Here is a 23,814-nt window from a genome sequence, read left to right as displayed (position 1 = left end):
TTTATGGACCACATTGTCTCCTCGAAAAGAAGTTTGTAAAGTTTTCCCACTGATGTGGTGTTGGGAAATGTAATTGCTGCATGGATTATGTTCACAGGTAATGTTATTTTTGAGGAAGTGCAAGATTTAGGACAAAGCGTTTGGTTTTTGGTAGTGAAAGATTGTGGTTTCAGTTAAATGTTAACATTATGTGTCTTGCATAACCACTATTTTTCCTAACCTTAACCAAGTGCTGTGTGTGCCTGAATGTGACCTAAAAAAGTCAAATAATGCTTTAGTTGCTATGGATATTATAGAGAAGAAATGATCTAGGTTGTCAGTGAACATTGTACTGGTTTGTTCAGTATCAGTATTTTGCAACTTGCTAGGTACTTTAATTACATTTCCTCATTATGTTGATAAAAACATTAGCTGCATGGCATTACTTTTTTTTTTTAAATGTTAATATTGGAAATTAGTATATAAATGTAATTTATAGAAGATGGTTGTTATAGTGAAGTGAAATATTAAATTAATGGAGTACCCCTTTAACAGTCTTGTGTCAGCCGTGGTAGTCGTAGTAACAAGGTTAGTAGAAGTAGTCATGGTAGATTAGTAGTAGTAGTAGTAGTTGGTAGCAGTATTGTTAGTGTTAGTACAGGCAGTATAATAATGCTTTAACGATTACTACTTAGTATAGCACAAATTTGTCTTTTGGGAGACCCTGAAATGAGCACAACTTTAGTTTACAATTACAAACTTCTTTCTGAGCATGATTTTTTTCCAGCTTGTGAAATTGATGTGTCTATGGGAAAAGGCAGGAAGTAGTTAGCTGACAATTGAGTCCCTGTCCAGTGTTACTGTATGGCCTTTAAGTCTTTAAAAATCTCTGTGTCACTCTGGTAGTTTGCTCTTGGATTTATGGGTATTTGGCTTGTTTGCCGTTTTGCTGTACCTCTGTTTATCCAGAGTAGGCCGACTGAGCACATTTACTCTTTTTTATCACTGTCCTCCTTCCATACTATGATAACACATTTACACATGGAGACATGAGTCTCCAACTGTCGTTAAAACCCTGAAGTGTTAAAAGGACAGTAAATGTCAGCTCATTTAAAGCTGCTGTAATGAGTATTTTTAGATACTGTGAGTACCTGTATGTAAAAGAGGTTGTTTGTAGTGATGAAACCACAGACAATTATTTGGTTCACTCTCACGGCTCACATAGAGTCATATTTGGCAGCTGCTTTAAGCACAATAAACACCGACCGTACACTACATTCACAGCACCAAACAGTAGATGGATAATGGTAGCCAGCTAGCTGGTGAACATAATGCAGCATTTAGCAGCTGAAGAGCCAGATATTTCCCTCTGGAGTTGGTGTAGACCAAAACAGATCTAAAAGAATAGTTAATCTTGGATTTTTATTCCTCGTGTGGACAGAAACATGACTTCAGACAAGGAAGGCACTCGGAGAGCGCAGACCTCTGCCAAACCCATGCCCTTTCTCACAATGTTAATGCATTGTGAGTTTTTCCCAGTTGGGAACTCATTTTTCGGATAATTCTGAAACCACATGAATGCAGCCCAAAAGCCCTATCTGGCTATGTTACTAAAAATGAAAAATATTTTTTGTATGTGCCCCGTGATTTGGATCGGCTACAAAATGTAATGGCTTTTGCCATACACCCTTCCAGCCAGTGTCAATACATTTGGGCCTGTAGTCATAATCCTGCTGAGAGACCAACACACCAACGGACAAACTGAACCGAAAACGTAACTTTTTTGACGGAGATAATTAATGTTGCTAATGTTACTCTGTGCTGGATGTGTACATGTAGGCAACTGTTTGCCAGTACAGTAAGCCTGCCACATCAACGATGGAGTAATCTTGAATCACGTTGCTTTTTAAATGACTAGTCTAAAAATAGTGGGATTAACCCAGCCAGCCTACAAATGATAACATAATTTTAGTAAGTATATAATAAGTGGTTTGACTTTGACTCGACACTTTGGATTTAGGATACTCTGCCTCTTGTTTATCACCTAGCAATTAAATGACCAGTCATTTAATCATTCCCGTCCCCAGGTTGTAACAGACTGAGAGGCTCTCTAGCCTTTAAATTCTGGATGCTTGGTCTGTTTCTGCCTCATTGCAGTTTCTGACCATCCTCCCAAGCTAGCCACTATGCAATAAAAAAGACAGGGAGAAGCTAGCAGGTCAGCAGTGCTGCTCTGATTCTGAAACTGGAAGCAGCACTTCCTTCTGCCTTTTTCAAAAGGTTTCCTTGCTGTCACTTTTCAAATAAAACGTTGATAGAGGTCTAGGACTGTAATTTAAGCAATGCACACATTATCTTCATTCCTAAAAGTGTACTCTTGTAGGTGAGTTTCTGTGTTAAACTTTCAGACTGATACAAAAGAGCTGCAAAATCCATAGTTTTTCCAGATTCAACTTTTCTCTCATTAAGTTACAACTTTGTCACTCAATTATTTCCCTGTTGTTTTTGTTAGTGCTCAGCGCTGTCGGTTCTCACAGGGATTGCATAGCTGGCTCCTGTCCATATAAATGGCTCTGCTGATTCAGTTAAATTTAAGTTCCTTGTCTCTCGCTTCTGCTGCTGTTTGCTGTCATCCCTTCTTCTATCCTCCAGATCAGCGTGCTGCTCTGCAATCAACATCTTTTTTTAACATCTAAGGAGTTTCATTTCAAGCTGAGATATCCTGCATTACTTTAAAAAAGCACTTCTGGAAAGACATATCTTTCAAAATGTTATTGAGGTTGTGATCCCTTAAAATACATTGTAATACTGATAGTGATGCAATTATATCTATGAACCATTAAATTAGAAATATTACGAATGATTTATTCCAGAATATATTAATTGGTTTTGCGAAACCCTCAGTTTGCACACGGGGTCAGCCCTATGTTCCCACAGCCCTATGTTCCCACAGCCCTATGTTCCCACAGCCCTATGTTCTCACAGCCCTATGTTCCCACAGCCCTATGTTCTCACAGCCCTATGTTCCCACAGCCCTATGTTCTCACAGCCCTATGTTCCCACAGCCCTATGTTCTCACAGCCCTATGTTCCACAGCCCTATGTTCCCACAGCCCTATGTTCCCACAGCCCTATGTTCTCACAGCCCTATGTTCTCACAGCCCTATGTTCTCACAGCCCTATGTTCCCACAGCCCTATGTTTCCATAGCCCTGTGTTCCCACAGCCCTATGTTACCACAGCCCAATGGTCTCACAGCCCTATGTTCCCACAGCCCAATGGTCTCACAGCCCTATGTTCCCACAGCCCAATGGTCCCACAGCCCAATGGTCCCACATTTCTTAAAATTAGGCCCTATGTTAGGGTTAGGGTTAGGGTTACAGTATATCTGTAGTCCATTGCTACTGGATAATAGGTTGGGTGTAATTGGCTACCAAATTGGGAGAAAGGGGGATAAAATCTTATACAAATTTATGAAAAAGGAAATGTGGGAACATATGGCCTAATTTTGGGAAAGAATCTTAGAAATGTGGGAACTGTGGGAACATAGGGCTGTGGGAACATAGGCACGCTCCCTTGCACACAAGACATTGATAGAAACTTTGCCAATTTTTGTTTTTTAGACATTAGGTGTGTCTTGACACCGACCAGGTTCCAGAGACAATATTTGGCTTTTAAATTGGTGTCAGTGCCAGCTCCTGTTTGACTGTCATCACTTCCACTGAAAAATCTGTCAGCTATCCAAAACAAGCCAGCGGTCCGTCTGGTTGATGGATATCATTTACAAAAATATCACCTGGGAGTTTCAAGTAGTTTTAAAAGTCTTCAAATCCAGTGTACTGCACAATACTTAAATCAAATAAGAAATCTGCATTACACAGCATAACATATGCCATTTAGTGGATGCTTTTATCCAAAGTGCCTTGAAGTGCCATGAGTGCATACTGTACAGATTTTAGTGCAGGCGGCCCCAGAGGTAATCAACCCTTTAACCAGCAATCAGAACACAAGAATGCACTTTTAGGTACAAAATGTAGAAAAGCTCCAACTACATTTAGCTCAACAAAAGCAAAGGGAAACAAGTGTGACAGTAATAAAACATATAAATCCTCCAGTGAATTCAGGACAGAATGATTACCTTCAGAGTCTGTATCTGTCTGAAGAGATCATTCTAATTCAGACTAAACTGTCTGTCTGTGTGTCTCAGGGGCCCAAAGGTGTGGTGGAGGCTGCAGAGGGGCCCATCCTCCAAAAGCCCCAAATAATCAGAGGTACTACTGAGAAGAGAGCCTTTATAATAAATCCCCTGTGTTATCTCTTAAAGCAGCTCACGTCTTCTCAGTTTAGGGTGGTTAACTGTTCTTCGTGCTCCCATTGCCTCTGGCCTCCGCTGTTAGCATCAAAATCAAAGAATTGTTAAGTCGTCTCTCATAAGTGCTAAAGAGGTGCGTAAGATGCTTAGCCTGAGCTTTTATGTCTTCGGACAACATCTGCATTGGTATTGTAAAGCTGCTCTCTCTTGCGGAAGTGGCAAGTGTGCATTTAGAGCTCAGTATATAATGAATTTGGACGGGACATGTGTACCCTTTGTTTCAGTTTGCCTCTTGATGGTCTCCTGCCTCCCCTCTGCTGTTTTTTTTTTTTGCCAATGCGACATTTTGGACAGTGCTTAGTTTGGCAACATTGTACGCCTGCTGAGCGAGCTGTTTGGTTCCGAGCTGTGTATTACCCCTGAGATCTCAGACAATCACACTCAAATCCACATTATTGGGCGCACGTATCCACATCTTAACTGAAAATAAACTTTATGATTAGAAATGAGCCCACAGGCCATGATTTTATTAAACTAATGTTATCTTCATTGTTCACATTACCACAAATCTCATGAATTCCTAAGCATGGGGAAGTATTTTACAGACTGCCTCTCATAGATAACACAAAGGTCTCACGACTGCTGTTTGTAAAGAAGGAGGCAGAAACTCAATGAAGTCTTACAGAAGGATCGTGGGATAATGTGAATTCTTGAAGTCCTATGAAATTAAAAAAATTCTTTTCACAGTGTATGTTTCTGAAATGCAAACACAGTCTTACTTGTACTAACACGGCTCCTCAAACTTTGGGTTTAAAACAATGTGAGTCTAAGGTTGGACAACCATTCCATTATGTGATTAAAGTAATTACTGAACTATTATGTTTAATAATAAGTAATGCATTAAGACAGTACAATAAATATTTACAAAGCAAAAGATGCATTTATCTGTCTAGTAATAAGATGCAAAGCAACATGATGCAATTGAGTTACCACTGTTTTTCCTGTTTGAAAGCTTTCTGTCATATGAGAGTAGACTCTTTGTCTCTTATATAAATATAAATATATATAAAAGATCCATATCTTCTTTGTTGTTTCTGTCTGTTGTGTTTAGGTGGTGAATAGAGAAAAGTCACAGCCCAGTGCTGGATCCCAGGGGGACTGTCAGTGTGGTTAGGACCCTTGAGACGAAGGAGGGTGCATGGAGGGTTCAAGGCCTGTAAAGCCAGGGTCGTCAGCCTGCCTCTGGTTGGGGCTGGTCTCTTTGGCTGTAGCCTTCCTTTGTACAGAGGCCCGGACCACTCCGAGCCCTCTGCTAACCCCTAGCAATGCAACCTGCTCGGGAAACTCCAAGTGTCACGCAGGGATCATCCTGCCCATCTGGTATCCCGAGGATCCCTCCATGGGAGACAAGATCGCACGGGTCATTGTGTATTTTGTGGCCATGATCTACATGTTTCTCGGAGTGTCCATCATTGCCGACCGCTTCATGGCGGCCATCGAGGTCATCACCTCCCAGGAGAAGGAACTTGTCATTAAAAGGCCCAATGGGGAAACAACCACCACCACAATTCGGGTGTGGAATGAAACGGTCTCGAACCTCACCCTCATGGCCTTGGGCTCGTCCGCTCCTGAGATTATGCTCTCTGTAATTGAGATTTGTGGACATGGGTTCAAATCTGGTGAGCTCGGGCCTGCCACAATTGTTGGCAGTGCAGCCTTCAATATGTTTGTCATCATTGGCCTCTGTGTGTCTGTCATTCCCCAAGGAGAGGTACGCAAGATCAAACACCTCCGAGTGTTCTTTGTCACTGCAGGCTGGAGCATCTTTGCTTACATCTGGCTCTACATGATTCTGGCTGTGTTTTCTCCCAACGTAGTCCAGGTCTGGGAGGGTCTACTCACACTGGCCTTCTTCCCCATATGCGTACTCCTTGCATGGGTAGCGGACAGACGACTGCTCTTCTACAAGTTCATGCACAAGAAGTATCGCACCGACAAACACAGGGGTGTCATCATTGAGACGGAGGCAGAACGCTCCAAGGGGATTGAGATGGACGGCAAGATGGTCAACTCTCACTTCATGGACGGAGGAGCGGCAAGCAATCTTATTGGTCTGATCGAGAGCAAAGAGGTTGACGAGTCCCGGCGCGACATGATCCGCATCTTGAAAGACCTGAAGCAGAAGCACCCCGAGAAAGAGATGGATCAGCTGGTTGAGATGGCCAACTACTACGCTCTCTCCCACCAGCAAAAGAGCCGTGCCTTCTACCGCATTCAAGCAACACGCATGATGACAGGCGCAGGGAACATCCTGAAGAAACATGTCGCGGAGCAGGCGAAGAAGAGCATCAGCGTGCAGGAGGTGCACGTGGAGGAGCCAGAAGAGTACGTGTCTCGCATTGCGTTTGAGCCTGCCGTCTACCAGTGCCTCGAGAACTGTGGTGCCGCCATTCTGTCCATCACCAGAAAGGGTGGCGACATCAACAAGACCATTTATGTGGATTATAAGACGGAGGACGGCTCGGCTAACGCTGGGGCCGACTACGAGTTCTCAGAGGGTACAGTAGTGTTCAAACCAGGAGAGATGATCAAGGAAATAAACATTGGCATCATAGACGACGACATCTTTGAAGAGGACGAGCACTTTTTTGTGCGGCTCTGTAATCTGCGTGTCCTGGAGACGGAGGACGAAGTGCTGTCCCCCAACAGTCTCCCATACCCAAAGGCCATGCTGGGCTTCCCCACCGTGGCCACTGTGACCATTCTGGATGACGATCATTCGGGCATCTTCACCTTTGAGAGCAGCTCGGTGCACATCAGTGAGAGCATTGGTATTATGGAAGTGAAAGTGCTAAGGACTTCTGGAGCAAGGGGGACAGTCGTCGTGCCTTATCGCACCATGGAGGGACTCGCCAAAGGAGGAGGGGAGGACTTTGAAGACACCTACGGAGAGCTTGAGTTCAAAAACGACGAGACCTGGTAAGACAGCAACTCTTTTTTTTTTTTTCATGGTTGTGCGGCAGTTGCTTTTCATTAATGTGCTGTTGGCGATTTATTATTGATGATTTTTAATCAACCAAGGTTATTGAAAATGAAGTGCATTTAGGAGTAATAAATAACTCATTTTTCCTTTTTGGGTTCTTTTTGCATCCTATTGATTTGTGTGTTTTTGTTTTTGAATTGCAGTTTGATTGGTGATAAACCTGTCAAGTAACGATGTATAATAAGTATATAATATATGAAAGCTAGCTTCAAAGCTATTCAGCACCCTGCCAGACATGCGTCTCATTCAGCGTTTGATACAAAGATGTTGTCTTCTTTGCCTCTTGACATCATTTAATTTAGAACATAACCTATTAATGTGCTGTTTGCACTCATCACTGTGAATTAAAAAAAAAAATCTTTACATGGTTAGACAGTGTCCGCTCTCATCTGAGCATGCACTCTATTTCCCCTTGTTTTCAAAGTTGCGTCTGTAGCAATTCTGTGTGTGTTGCATGCAATAGGGATGCAACTTTGGGATTCGTCACACAACTGTGGAAACGGGAAGTCCTTCAGTAACACCCCCCCTTGCTTCACTAATCCCTGCTGCGAACTGGATTTTTGCACTTTTTCTTTTATTTTATTGTTTCTGTGTCATGTCTGCTTCGATTAAAAGAATGCAGTATGGAAGAAAAGGAACAGTAGACGACAAGACTAGTGTTGCTATAACAGCAACATACTGGAGGCCATGCATTGTATGATACTACAGCCTTTTTGTCCCGTGTATGTAAGGCAATGCTCTGGGATACTGGCATGTATACAGAATTGCCCCTGAGGAATATTGATTTGTTTATTTCACAGCTTGCATCCGCTTGCATCTCACACATTGGTCCGCAGGCACTAAATCAAAGTGACATGCGTCTGTGACATCCCCTTCCCTCACCAATCAGTAGCCTCTCAGCGTGCTATGGCTCACTGGCAGGGGCCTGAGCTCCAGGGTGTGGGTTCCTGAGGGCTGAGGCAGCCCAGGAGACAGCGGCAGGCGAATGAGTGTCGGGGTGATCAGCATGCTCTTGGGGCCTGCTGAGCTCTCAGGGTTTTTGCTTGATTTATGTGAGAGATGCTTTATGGGCCAGGCCTGAAGGCTGCCGGTGGGAGTAGAGGGGAGAGATGTGGAGAAAGACTGTTATTATGAGACTGCGATGATGTTGTTGGCATTGTGAGGAAATGCTGGTATATTGATCTGTTCATTGTGTTGCGCATCGTGCTGCGAGTTAGATGTTCTTACAGTGCGGCACTGTTTTGTTGTGAGAGTGCCCAAGTCGACACGCTGTGAACTGATAAATGCTAGTAGTGATCTGGGAGAACAATCGGACTTCATGGTCAGATAATGATCGCTTCAGAACATCTCAATATAAAGATTCAAGATTATTTATTATTTGTCCTGAGGGAAATTTCTCTTGGACATAAAGGCTGTTAATACACAGACGTTAAGTCAGACATGACATGACATGAAGATGCCCTTTCAAAACCCTTCTAAACCCTTCTAATGACCTGAGTTTAGGAGATTCACTGATAGAGGGATGAGAGGACTTGTGTTAAAACAATCTGGGAGAATAATCAGACTTTATAGGCCGAATAATAATTTAATAATAGCCTCAGAACATTCAATAGAAAAGTAAGGATCTATGTTAAAGAGATCGCCAAACTCACCAGACTCCATTTAAATAAACAATACTTTTAGCTTGCATAGAGCCCGCATATGTATATATGCATATGTACTATGTATATATATGTATATATACATAGTAAATGGGTGAACTTAGGGTGTATTTCAACCAGACCAGAGTGGTGAATGTTTCTACAGTGAAAAAGATGAACCAGGACAGCCTTTTTGATAGTTTTGTTTTGTTTCTGTCGACTTTGAATGAAGTGTGTTTTAAGATGACAAAGTTACTGTTTATTTAAATGGAGTCTGGTGGGTTTGGCGATGGTGATTTCGGGTGTGTTTCATGTTAAAAAAAAAGGATCTTTATAGGGATCCTTTTTATAATGTAGTCAGACACTTGGACTAATAATCTGAGCCTGTCAGTGGCAAAACGTGCACTTTTAATGGACGGAAATTGAAGGTGCGCAATTGCAGCGCTCTTGCTTAATACTGGACCAATTTCAAAGATTGTTGTTCCCATCAGTCACATAGGTTGAAAAAAACCCTGAATTTACCCTTTAATATTGTCCATATCATATTCTAGAAACAAACCTCTATTATGCATTGAGGTTGAGGATGTGTAGATGTATTATTTAATCAAAATATCAATGTCGATGAATTGGTGTGGCCTTTTGATCCCTTTAGCAAGAAATAAAGTCATCTTGTTTTTTAAATCTGTTGTAAATGTAAACTCTGACATTTGTAGTGACATTTCAAAGAAGAGGCCGTGTGCTTGCAAAGCAAAAATAATATAACTAAATAATAAGTCATTCCGTATGTGGAATAAATGTGGAGGAAATGGTCTTGTTGACATGTGCACACTGACACGCAGAATACACACTAACAAGAGATGACTTTAACTGCAGAGGGACAGCACAAGACATATTGTGGATATTACGCTAAACTCACACAAACTCAGTGTGGATTAATGTACTCACTATAGAGTACTGATAGATTTCTCAAAACATACAGGACATTATTCAGTTAAGCAGTTAAAACAAAGAAAATTGTTCATATGCATGAACACGCTTGAGTATTAATGTGACTTTTTTTTTCCTTCCCCCTTCAGAGACTTCTGGGCTCTTTTGTAGAAATGGCAGACTGCTGTTACAGAACTCCCAACAAATCTCTCGAAATTTCCATAATTACGCTCGGATAGTGATGAATTAGATTCCGTGTGCATCCATAAAAAAGACAAAGAGGAGCAGTGGAAGTGACAGTTTCATCCAAAAGCATACTAGAAGATTCATGAGAACATTTCCATACACAAAAACAAAAGGGGATGAATGTGTAGAATATTCACTAAAAGGCATAATTACAACGATGCTTCTTCCACTGCCTTGGAGGATCTCCTCAGGGCCGTTTTTGCGCTGGCGACATGAAAAAATCCAGAATTTATTTGCCTCCATTGCCTTCACGTTCATATTCCAACTGAAGTTGACAATGGAAATGTCATGTTTATTTCCTTTTTGCATATATCTAGAAATGACAGACAGATTCCCTCCTTGGCACACGGTTTAAAACAGTTTTCCTTTTTGCTGCTAATTCAGTGTTAATCATGACGAGTAAATGAGGGCAGTGTGTGCTCCCTGTCTAAAGGGCCAGGGCTTTCTTTGCTGTCCTTGTTAGGACAATTAGACCACATAGTGCGTCAGCTCTCATGCTCTTCTTTTCTCTCTCCCCCTGTTTTACGAGACATTGACTCTCAATCTCTTTTGACACACTTTGGGCCCATTGTTATCAACCAGAGTGGAAATTTATTACAGTCCTAATCTTGGAGCTCTGGAATACATCACTCCAATTTTTTAAGCTAGACAATAGTTCTCAGCACGAAGGATGAAATGGAATAGTTTCCTGGTGGCAGGGCTTCTGCTCCGAGCTAGTGGATATGGACCTCATCAGGCACCGCAAGCTTCTTAAATGTACATTTTATGGCGGTCAAAGCTATAAAGTGACTCTCAAGTTAAAGAGTTCTTCCTAGTAGGTTAGGTAAAGCTAACATGGACACGTTTTTGGGTGGCACAGAGCAGGGACCCCCACCTTTCTGGCTTGTGACACTTTTGGCTTGTGTTGTCTTCCCGTCGACCATGCTCTTGGTTTTTCTGGGTCAAAATAAAAAATGAAAACCGTAAGACACTTTTTGCTTTTTTTTCCCGAGTTTTTGTCACTTGTCACTTTGTCATTCCTGATGTTCTTTATCACTTTTTATGATGTCTTTGTTGATTTTCTTTCTGCACTTTTTTGACATTTTTGTGGTTTTCTTTTTACTTTTTTGGCACTTTTTTCAACGTTCTTTTATAAATTTTCTTCTTCAAATGCTATTAAATTGAATAAAATACCCAAATCCAATGAAAGTAATGAACTGATCATTTCTTTCACATGTGAAGAGCGTTGTACGGAACCATCCACGTTATTTTTTCAATTTGGTTGAAAGAAACCCAAATTTCTGATGTAGAAACTTTTTTTTTAAAGATTATTTTTTGTGCTTTTCCGCCTTTAATTTGACAGGACAGCTAGGTGAGAAAGGGGAGAGAGAGAAGGGGAAGACATGCAGGAAATCGTCACAGGTTGGATTCGAACCCTGGACCTCTGTGTCAAAGCATAAACCTCTCAGTATATGTGCACCTGCTCTACCCGCTGAACCAACCCGGCCACGAAAATGGGTCAAATTTGACCCGAGGACAACAGGAGGGTTAAAATGAGCCAAGGTCTATTTGTGACCCGTCATCAGGCTATAGTCTCAGTGTAGACATTTTGATCAATGTCTTTTGCTTAATGTGTTTATTTCTTTGACTAATCAATCGTTTTAGACAAGAATATGTCAGAAAACTGCTCCTTATAATGATTTCCCACAGCTCAAGGTGACGTTCAAATAGTTTGTTTTGTCAGACCAACAGTCCACAAGCCAAAGATATTTGAATTTACATTTATATGAAACGGACAAAAGCAGCAAATTCTTACATTTGAGAAGCTGAATCACTTCAGATTAATCGATTATCAAAGTTGTTGTTTATTTTTCTTTCAATCAACTAATTGATTAATCAACTAATGCTGTCAGCACAACATGAGGATGATTTTTTCCCCTTCTCGTATTGTTTCATTTAAAGGATTTTTAGAGGTGTGAAGAGGTGAAAATATTCGGTATTTCAGAAGAAAAGTCAGAAAACAATAAGCAATTGTGATGCAACGATTCGTCGATCAATCCATTAGTCCATTAACGGCTATTTCGCCAACTATTTTGACGATTGATTCATTGTTTTGAGTCATTTTTTTTTTTCAGTTTCTCCAATATGATTACTTGCTAGTTTCCTCCGTCAACTAAATGTCTTCAGACTGTTGGTTGGACAAAATAAGACATTTCAAGAAGTCACCTTAGACTCTGATGGACATTTTCTCACTATTTTCTAACATTTTATGACAAAACGCTAAATCGAGGAAATACTCTTTAGTTCCAGCCCTGAACAGTACTTCTTAAATAAACCATTTTGAATCCTTTTGTGAACCTCTCAGATTCATCTTGAGAGCCTTTAGGGGGGGCCCGACCCCCATGTTGGAAACCACTGGTAAAAAAACGAGTTTGCTTCCGAGAATATTAAATGGCTTGAGGTTGCAGGCCTCTGTTTCCTTTGACCCAGAGAAGATGACACAGCTACTAGGTGGAGAAGCTCCATCCCTGGAGACACGGGGTGTTTAACTAGGCGCTGATGGATTCATAAACAAATGAGTGGTGTGCAGCGGACAGACCAGAATCAGCCAAAGTAATTGCCACAGTTGTCACGCCCGTATGAGCATGACTCTTCCGTGCTTGTAAACCTGCCTTATATTTTTATAAATAGCATCACGCAGGGTGTTGCATTATGTTTACGATAAGATTCACGGATTTGCCCTTTCCCCTGCTATCTACCCACCCTGCCTCCTCCAGCTCACGCAGTGCCCTCACCTGACCTTTTACCTTAAATAGCCCCTATTACACTCCGCTTCAGCGTCATGTTTGTACTCTTGGGGTCTAGCTGTGTTCCCTATCATGGAAATAGTGTGTTTGCCATTTTGTAGTGGTGTTCGAATTCTCCGCATTAAGTTTAATTCACTATGTAGTCCCCTATAAAATACCCACAATGCACAGCTAATGTGAGTGTACGATGTACCCTACATTTTACTCCCGTACATCACAGTGAAAAGCAGCCGTGTTTTTCCGAAGAAGAAGCAGAAGCATCCGCGAAAACTGAAAGGGGAAATGGAGCGGGCTTTCGTTTCTAAACAGTGGAAATGTAACCTGCAACATATATATATATATATATTAGGAGAATAGTAAAATGGTGTGTATATATACATATACACCATTTTACTATTCTCCTGAGTGCTTTGTTTCAGGGACATATTAGAAGTATTTTTGTTCGGGTTTGTTTACATGATGCTGGGTGCGCCCGCCTCCGTCACACAAATAACTAGCCATTGAATAATAATATATATAATATAATAACTCATTTCGGTTCCACTTAATGTGTCGACTGAAATATTTTCCCTCTGTCGCTCCGAAACGGACGTAAAAATATCACACTTTCTCTGTAGTCTACCGTTAGCTAGCTACCGTAAATGTAGGCTACTTTTTAAATGCCATATTTTCCCTCTGGGCTCCCCAAAAAGGATGTCAAAGCATATTAACCATTCACTGCACGTGATCACTAGTAAACATATTGCATTTTTCAAGAATCGGTTTAGGAATCGTAATCGTTTTAAAAGTACCGGTTCGGCATCGGAATCGTAAAAATCCAAACGATACCCAACCCTACAAATAATTTCAGTGTGTGTCCGAAATCTCGTTTGGTCGTTCCCTAACACTATATAGGTAATACATAGAGAGTGAGTGAATAAGTGAGCGGTTTCGAACACAGCTTCAATTCTGTCTGAGCTTTTGGCCCGCCTCCCGAAAGTCCAGTCGGCTCTGATTGCTAATTGAGGACTTTCAAACAGGAATGTGGGCGAGACGTTTTTAGGCAGCTGAGTAAAAGTGCCGTCTGTGGGAGAGAAAGCCCCACTTTGAGTGAAAAACTATATAACACACTAAAAGACGGGGAAAATCCAAAAAAGCATAATAGGGGCTCTTTAATATCTCTTGGACATTATGACTGACAGAACACATGTGCATGCTGCATCCTGCTGACCACTCAGTGTTTCTCCTTGCCAGCACTTTCCCAGACATCCTGGACTAAACCCACGAGGTTTACCTTACCAGCCTGCAGCCAGCCCTCACGCACAACCAGGATCATCCCAGCTCAGCTAATCATATTCATGCTGTACTTCTGTTGTTTTATACATGCGAGCCTCATACTTTCTCTTCTCCCAATAATTAGAATGTGTCTTTGTATTTTTACAGTGCCCCAGGGTGCAATCACACTTTGTTTTCTTTTGTAATGTGGTGAAGTTTGCTTTGTAGTATTTTTGGATTTGCTTCATTACATTTTACGTCAGGTTAAAAAGTGAACCATGGGTTGTAAACAAAAGGCACGTTTACTCACGTGTGGGACCGATTTTGTTGTTGTTGATCTGATCAGGTCTGAGATTTTGGCAGACAAGGGGATAAAAAACACAATAGGGATTGCACTTTCAGAACATTAATATAGCAGCAAACTAAATTTGCTATGGAAAGACAAGACATAGTGGAGTAATGGCGTCCTAAACACTCCCTTTGTGTGTGTTATGAGAGCTTCTCTGTTCTTTGTTTTGATAGCCAGGTTTCACTATGCATGTTAGTGTACATGGCTGTGAAAAACATAGGTATTTGATGTATTGTCTTGGGGAGACTGTGAGAGCTGTGTGGAGACAATCCCAATCTGCTGTTTATTTCTTCTTCAGTATTTCGAGTACAGCTACCTTTTTTAAGTGAATATTTTGTAGTCATTTAGGTTACGTATAACCACAGTACTTAAGCCGCCTACACGTGATCTGCGGCAAAACCGCATTGCTAAAATCAAACTGTCTATGGTGGAGGGAATGCATCCTTAGTCGGAATTACTGGCAGATAAATGTCATGGCATCTGTACCACAGACGCCTTTCCTTCTGCATCAGACACATCCACAGACATATTATACTGGAAGATTTAATGAAAACATTTCTTATCTTAGCAAACTTATTGTGGCTTTTGCACTTTGGCTCCTGCTTACAAATAACACACACACACACACACACACACACACACACACACACACACACACACACACACACACACACACACACACACACACACAGGTTGAGTGGCAATAAATATGCTGGCCCTGCATTTGTTCCTCCCAGTTGGGGGAATGCAATTAAGTTAAGGCTTATTTATAACACGATTCAGTGCAGGGCGTGTCGCCAACTCCGAGCCTCCCCCTGAGTGTTTGTGTGTAAATCTGACCAGCTCCGAGCCTCCACCTGAGTGTTTGTGTGTAAATCTGACTGGGTATCATATATTCAGCCTCCCTGAACTTTTGACAGTCTCTCCAGCCTAATAGAGTTAGGATGAAGCTAAGTGCTTCAGTTTGACCAATTTGACTGTCAAAGCGTTTAACTACAGTGTTTTAACAAATAAAACGCTGCCCCGTTTTATAACTCAGTTTTATTCTGAAAAAGACGACATGGCGCCTGCTCTTATACAGTGACTGAGTGACTGTGCAAACTTTAAATAAGTTTGTTTGTGAAAAGTGATTCATTTTAAGTGCTCAGTTGACAAAATGTTAATACTTTCACAGACTGGATCCTCCAGAGGTTTTACATGTTGCATTTTAGGGATCTTTCCCCCAAAATGTATTTGCGTCAACATTTAAAGGATGGAGGGATGTAAAGCTGAATGTGGAGGGATCTTGTGGTGGGTTAAATCAAAGCATTCAAGTTGTATTCTTCATTATTAAAAGGTCAATTCACCCAAATTACAAAAATACATATTTTCTCACTTCCCCCTCATGGTATCTAGCCATGTAGACAGTTTCCATTGGGACTTTTTAGTCAGTGAAAGTTTAAGTTAAAATCTGTATACAACGTATTCTCAATCAATCCATTTATATTTGTCACATAAAATCATACGGGGTACAATTCTGTGGATTATGTTAGTAGTAACAAGGAAAAATAGATGTTTTTAGCCTCACTAGCACTAGCAGCATGTCTTGTAAGACAGAAATGTGGATGTCGGTTGGTCCACCACTTTGGTCCAGACTGAAATATCTCAACAGATTGGGCAAATTGCCATGAAATGTTGTACAGAGATTCATCATGTCCCCAGAGCATGAATCCTCGAATTCCTCGTGGGCCACCTTGACGTTCACATTTGTGGTTTTGAATGAAATGTCTCAACATCATATTGCATGGATTATTATGAAATTTAGTTCAGTTCACACATGTTTACAGCACGCCAGGATGAATTTAAGTAACGTCGGTGTTTCCAGATTTGTGGATCTGACTTTTTCCTTCATCAGGTGAAGACATTCATTTGTCAATACTTTGGTTTATAGCTAAAATACAAGGTAAACATTGTACCTCCTAAACATCAGCATGTTAGCATTGTCATTGTGAGCATGCTAGCTTGCTGACGTTAGCATTTAGTTCAAAGCACCACTGTGCCTAAGTACAACGTCACAGCATGGCTGCAGACTCTTAATCTCACTTTAATGTACTCTTCAGTGCATTGTATTTGGGTTGGGGCAGAAATCTGAGGCTATGTTTAGACGGAAACAATCTGAAGAGAAAACGCAAAAGTGGCATTACGTTCTCACTTTTTATTCCGCGTTTAGACGAGCGTTTTGGGGGGGAAATCTGCGTGCATTCGTGTGTGTGTGAAATTCGATGTAGTATGCACACCAGGCGGCTAGGTGGTAGTGTGAAGCACTGCCACACAACACCACCAGAGTGATAGAGAATGGCTCTGAACACCACCAAGTCCGCGCGCCTGCGTAGAACCTTCCTTCTACTTCTCGCCCTAGTAGCGCGAACTAGCGAGCAACCATAGACAGTTAAAGAAATGGACCAACAGACCCCGTTTCTCTGGACGGAGACCAGTGAAGGATATTTGAAGCACTTTTCCGGTGAGGGCTGAGCGTTACTGAGCAGCCTCCAACTGAGCTTGAAGACGTAGATGTGACGTTAGCAACCTGTCTGAAAGTTGTAAGTCTTCTGGTAGCTGTGCCAAGAGAAATCTAAATAATTCCGAATCTGGCAGAGACAGAGAGCGTAGGTTTATGTAACGAGATAACATAGGCACAGGCTAATTATTGCTAACTAAAATACTAGTTAACATTAGTAATTAAACTTAAACAGCTAATGTGAGACGAAACTGCCTGCGAGCTTCTCCTGTACTATACGGTAATTCCTCTACTATGCGACAGTAAGTCGCGTGGTTATGACACAATTGTTAGCCTATTTTTACAAAAACGTCTGCTACGGAGCCATAACGTGAGATACAAGGTAATGGAGCCTTTTATACATTGTTGTGTTTCTTTAGAAATAAACAATGGACAAATAAAGTCTTTAAACGCTTCAGATGTAAAGTTATTCACTGTCAAAGTGGCGTCAAAATGAATGGCAGTCAATGGAATGCTAACGGGAGGTGATGGCTTATTAGCATCAAAATGGCGCCATAGGAGCTACACTTGTCAGAAGCTCGCTTACCCCCTTGCGAACAACAAAAGCTGACACTGCACACACACATGCGGCACACACACACGGCACACACACACACACACACACTGCACACACACATGCGGCACACACACACGGCACACACACACACACTCACTCACGCACAGTGCATTTTAACCCTTTAGACGGTGCAGCGTTTTTAAGATTTCCACTCTGGAGGGTGGTTTAACTTTTTTGTGTTTTTAAGCCCCAAAAACGCCGCCGCCGTCTAAAAGGCACATCTGATAAAATATTTTGTCGTTTTCACCCGCGAGCATATTCGTGTAAATGGGCCCTAAAGACAGATCTTGATAAAACTTGGGCAAATAAAACCAAATGTATCTGTGCTAGTGGTATGTTACTTTTTAAACGTTTGCCTTATTTTCTTAATGTTGCCATCCTACAATCCTGAAGCTAATCTGCAAAACAAAAAACCAAAACCCAGAGCCCCCCAAAAAAACAAGTCATATTTAACAGTGACACATCCCCACTGAAAAGGGTCCTGCTTACAGCAGATGTTATGATCACCGGCAGCCTGACGCCTGGATATAGTGGAGTATTAGATCTTTTTCTTTAATTAGTGTGAGCTAGTTTGTGAGCAGACAGCTCAAGTACTCTGATGCTGCCTTCAGTCATATCAGATGTGCTGTAAATAGGAGCTGCCTGCTGGGGGAAAACCTTTAATGTCGGCCTCTTGGAGGTGATAAGTAGGATATGTGGGAACTTTTTATTGGCTGTGATATCACCAGCTTGATGTTACAAACTGTGGAAGTGTGTCAACACCCAGGGTAAACCAAGAGAAGGAAATCAGAGTTTGTCTCGGCCCGGGTTTGGAGGCTAACAAAGCTTGTATGACAAACTGGAGCTCTGGTGTTTGAAGGACATGAGTGTTTACCAGGCAGCAGATGCTTTTGTATTGCATTATGGGAAATGTAGGATCTAGCATTTTGCTTTACCATTACTAGGATATCACGACCTCTGCTGCTTCGATTTTGACTTAAGCAAATTGTCTATTGTGGGTCCCCTAACTCCTCTTCTCTTCTCTTCTCTTCTCTTCTCTTCTCTTAATTGCTTGTTTTATCTGATCAACAGTCCAAAACCTAAAACGTTGGTTTATTTTGGTATTTCATTCAACAAATTTTGTGTTTTTCAGTTTACTTTCACGACAAAAAAGCAGCTTGAACTTGTGATTGTTTGGTATTTTTGCCTACAAAATGACCTAAACGTCCAATCGACTATCAAATAGGTCTAGTTGTCAATTATTTTTCTCTCAGTTGACTAATTGATTAATCAGCTAAGTGACAGCTCTAATGAGGAATATCTCTAACCAAATTCAATACATACACCTTCACACAACAGCACACATAAAAACACAAGAAATAATAAACAGGATAGAATACAAGAACAACTATTTGAAAACTTGAAAAGCGAGATGAAGAGTGGTGCGTTCAATACAGGCCGCTGCTCCCATTTCATCCCCTGCCCTCGCTGCCCTCGCTGTCCTTGCACCTACATCCAGCATGTGCATACTTTGATAAAGGTCAGTGGCGCTCCACAGAACCTTCCTGCATGCACAGTGCAGCAGCATTGAGACTAGAAATCGATACAGCTCACAGTGAGAGGAGCTAAGGTTGCACCGCGTTGCACAGCGAGCGGGGTTTTGCAAAAAGCTGCAGGAAATGAGAGAAGCTGTTGGCTTTTAGGCTTTTTCTTTTTTTTTATAACCTGCCCGTGTCTTATTTTTCATGCCTGAAACAATAATAGAAAAGCATATGAGAGTGCCGAGTGTGTTTTGCAAATTTTCAAATGTAGAATATGATTAGAATGTGTGAATTCGGCTCACGGCACTTGACGTCTGACCAATATACAGACTGCTTCACTGAGCAACCCTGAAGGCAGACGAGAGTCAGTAAAGCTGAATGGATGAATTCAAATGAGGATCTTTTTTTCTTTTTTAAATGAAAGTCTGTCCACCCCCCCCCCACCCCTCTCTCTTTTCACTTATGGTGGTGGTGGTGGTGGTGGCATGTTTGGTGCTGAGTGCTCATCACTTCCCAGACATCAGCTGTCATTCAAACAGAATGGATGGTACTGTGTCACCTTTTCGGTAGGATTTCTGTTTGTGACAGTGGATAGACAGGAAAGGGGGGGGACAGAGAGAGGGGATGACACGCAGCAAAGGGGTGCTTGTACCACTTGAAGTTTTTTTTTCTTTCTTTGTCCTTTGATTATCAGGCATGCAGCAGCCTCCTCACTCTCTCCACAGCTCTCCATCTCTGCAGTGGGGTGGGGGGGCACCCTGAACCGATACTCGCTGTGATCTCACTCCAGGTTTACTCTGTACACTCTCCCCAGTCCCAGGGCTACTCCTCTCCTCTCTCTCTCTCTCCGTTTGTCAGGCCGGACCAGCATGCTCTGCAGGCAGCTCAGGGGACCTCCTTTAGGTGTGTGGTGGGGGGGGACTCGCTTCTCCATATTATTCACAGGGTGCTGCAGCAGAAAATGCGCCAGGATGCATCAGTAGTTCCTCACTATACCCTTCTCTTCCTGCACGTCACCCTTCATCTCTTTCCCCATGCCTCCTCTTCCTCCTTCCTTTCTCATCATTTTCCTGTTGGGGCAGCAGCTCTGTGATGCTAAAGCAGACATAGATCTCAACATTCATGTATCAGCTGTTTTTAAAAAGACAAAAAAAGTGGCTTGATTTGTGTTTTAAAGCTAAATAACCTTTGTGGGAGGACTTTTACAGAGCCAGCAGTATTTCAGAGATGATTTTCCTTTTTATTTGCAGTGTGGTTTCTATATTTAGACGATATGTCTGTTTCAGATACCCTTATCATGGATTCTTTGTATTTGCTCAGCAGCATCTCCCGTCCTATAGCCGGTTGCTGATCAATGCTGTTTATGAGGCTTTGGTGAGCTTGTGTGATGGTGTGTCAAAGCGAAAGCAAAGGCAGCACACACACGGATGGATCTCAGTGCCGAGATACTTATAATCAGTCGAGGGAAATCTTTATTTTGCAACCCTCAACTTCTTCCTCTGACTCTCCGTCTGTCTCGACATTGCATCCCCTGAGTCCGATCCCCGAGGCACAAGCTAGCCAAACTCTGTCCCCTAGCCCTCCAGGACAGAGGTGAAGACAGACTGCATGCTCAACACGTGTGTGTGTGTGTGTGTGTGTGTGTGTGTGTTTTCTCCCTGATGCATCTGTGCCGGTGGGAGAAAAAGGTTCACTCAGGAGAGGAAATGGATCTTTTGTGTTCCTCCTAATCCTCCCTGTTGAGACTCGAGTGGCAGACTTATTAGGCGACTTTATGCTCTGCAGCAGGGGAAGAGCCACTCTCACGGCTTTCCGTGCTCTCCTGAGTGATCATATTTACATCAAACTGAAAACGGTGGGTGCATAAGGGAGGGTCCTTTCATGCAGAGTGTGCCACATCCCATAAGAGGTTGAAAACTGAATGTGGTAATAGCGCAGCGATCCCTCCCATTTACACTCACAACAGGGGGGAGTGCTGTCTGATAACGTTGAAGCCCTGAGGATTTTGGTAGACAGCACAATACAAATCATGGCAGGAGAAGTGAAGCTCGTGGTGTCTTGACAGGAAGACGTAAGCAGAGGCCTGCAGGCTGGTGTAAACAGGCTGAGGTTAAAGGTTAGCCAAGAGTTCTGCACAACAGGAGCGACGGGGTGGCTCCTGGGCTCGGAATGTTTTCTCAAAAGCCCCGAAACTTGTAGGGTTTTAAAGTGCTCATATTATGCTTTTCCCCTTTCCTTTATTGTGTTATATGTCTTTTTGTGCACGTTATAGGTTTACAAAGTGAAAAAGCCCAAAGTCCACCCCAAAGGGACTTACCATCTCCAACAGAAAACACTGTTCACAAACTGCTCCAAACAGCTCTATTGTAGTCCAGCCTTTACTTCAGAGACAAACGTGGTCACTTTGTAACACACGTTATAATGCTCGCCTAGCTGCTAGCGTGGCACACCCTCATACTGTGCAACTGACTAGCTAGCATTGCTTACCTAGCTACTGCGCATGTGCGACTCCCAACAAAGATGGAATAGAAGTGAGATGTCTCACTCTGTAGCTAAAACAGAGAGCTCAACACACAGGGTGAAAAGAGGAGCTGCAGCAATGTGCAGTACAACAAATATATGGTGTTTTTTGAAAATTAAACCACATAAACCTATTCTGATATAACCTCTAAATACAATTATGAACCTGAAAATGAGCATAATATGAGCACTTTAATATACCTCCAACTTGTTGGTCATTTTCTTTCCGACAGTCTCTCTGACTGGAATCAGCAAATTAATGCAGCAAACGTTCTATTACTGGGAAAATATCGCCATCCTTTTTAAGATTACTAATTCTATTTATGTCAAATTTCTACCCTACCTAATATATATATATATATAACTTAAAAATAAAAGCATCAGATAATGTTTGCCTCTATTTAGGAGGCAGGAGCGAAAATGAGTCATCCTCAACATTTGTTGTGTTCTGGTTTCAGAATGATGAAGACATGTTAGATACAAGCTCTACAGGATGATTCTTTTCCTTGGCAACTATCATGTTTTTCCCAAATGATGTGCAGATTTTTTGGCATTATATTATCAAATGGCATGAAAAAGAGTGCAAATAGCTGCCGTAAATGGAGCATGCCCCAGGAACCCCCCTAAGTTTGGGCTAAGCCCCGAAAATTTAGAACGTCTAGTAGGGCTGCACAATATGAGGAAAATATCTAATTGTGATTCTTTTGACTGATATTGCGATTGCGATATGATTCACGATATTGGAGGGAATGATCGTTTTTGTATCATTATTGTCATTTTCATTGAAAAGTATTAACATTATACAACAATGTTTTTTTTCTCTCTCTTAGTTTTATCTCTCCCAGCCTATTTTCAAGCAACCCTTCTTTTGGATTTTTTACCCTTCTTTCTTTTTTCTCTCCATCCTCCTCGCCTTTATCTCAGTCTAAATTTCTTTTCATTTGAATCGTTATAACTCCATTTAGTTTCTTTGTTAACGAAATAAAACATCCGGTTAATTTTCAAAATAGAATCCACCGGATCATATTTCCCTGCACAACACCTTGAAAACACAGCACAGAGTTGTTTCCCCTCTACTCCTCTGGATGGAAACAAACTGTTGTTGGTTTTGTGGTTCTATTCTATGTGAATTCGTAAGATCTTGTGGGTCCTCGTGACTACAGCTGTCAGTCATGGCCGCAGCCGTTCCACAACAAATCCGGACCTGGTGGGTCCGCACGTTTATCTGTGCTTCTTGCCCCCAACGGCTCTTTCCAGGCAGCGCTGCCTGGAAGGCACTAGGATTAGGCACTGGTTAGGGTTAGGTGCCTTGAAGTCAACGGTCGCAGCGCTGCCTTGAAGTCAATTAGGCTATGGTTATGGTTATGGTTATGGTTAGGGTTAGGTGCCTTGGAGGCAGCGGTCGCAGCGCTGCCTGGAAGGAGACGTTGGGAGCAAAAAACACCATTGAGCGTGGAGCACGGAGCCAACATGCAGCGGAGCCGATCCGCAGCCGTATCGCAGTTGGTGGAAATGAGGGGTTAGCCCTCAGAAGTTTTATCCGCTTCACCTGCCCCAGGTACTAGACATCTCTGTTTTTATGTGTAAGGATTTAAAGGCTTTTTTTTTTTTTCAATGCAGGCCGGGTCGTCAGGTCCACATTCAACAGTGCTTGAATATATCTCTAGAGATAAAATGGCTGTTTGTTCCCCATCTGTGGTGCTTCTTCTGATGTTTGCCACCATTTCTTTTAGCCTACTTTCTTTTTTTTCTGTTTAAAAAACCCCAAAACTCTCAGGGTTATTTTGGTCTACCCATGGTGTCTGTAAAATCTGCCTTGCACGATCAGCTGTGGGCCTGGGCCCCTGCTGCTGCCTAAACGAGAGAGGACTAACGTAACACAATGTTATGTCTCCCGTTGTATTGGTTTGCCCTCTTATGGACATAATGCGCAAAAATAGATATTTGAATATATTCAAACCTCGTGGTTTTGTAGAACAAATATTCAATCGTCATTTTCGACCAATTTTGACAGCCCTACCAGACACCTTGCACCAAATATATGATGCTAATATGCAAATACGTCAAAGTTGTGTTTACAGCTCGTTGCTCTGCCTCCAAGTGACAAAAAAGGTTTGGTTGGTCCCT

The 23,814-nt window shown here is 42.0% G+C and overlaps 1 protein-coding gene across 15 annotated transcripts in view; it reads left to right on the top strand.

The window, feature by feature from the left end:
- Positions 1 to 5,487: 5,487 nt before the first annotated feature.
- slc8a3 (solute carrier family 8 member 3) overlaps positions 5,488 to 23,814 on the top strand; it is a 132,919-nt gene continuing 114,592 nt past the window's right edge. For 10 of the 15 annotated variants that reach the window (XM_078278228.1, XM_078278224.1, XM_078278218.1 and 7 more), the window contains exon 1: positions 5,674 to 7,268. In XM_078278228.1, the coding sequence (XP_078134354.1) occupies positions 5,689 to 7,268 (1,580 nt within the window). In that variant the 5' untranslated portion in view covers positions 5,674 to 5,688. Of the gene's footprint in view, positions 7,269 to 23,814 lie in introns of all 15 variants that reach the window. The other 5 variants (XM_078278230.1, XM_078278231.1, XM_078278229.1 and 2 more) reach the window with 2 other exon arrangements.

This window comes from Sander vitreus, chromosome 20, assembly GCF_031162955.1.
Source record: "Sander vitreus isolate 19-12246 chromosome 20, sanVit1, whole genome shotgun sequence".
Lineage (NCBI taxonomy): Eukaryota > Metazoa > Chordata > Actinopteri > Perciformes > Percidae > Sander > Sander vitreus.
This window is presented reverse-complemented; position numbering and strand designations above follow the sequence as displayed.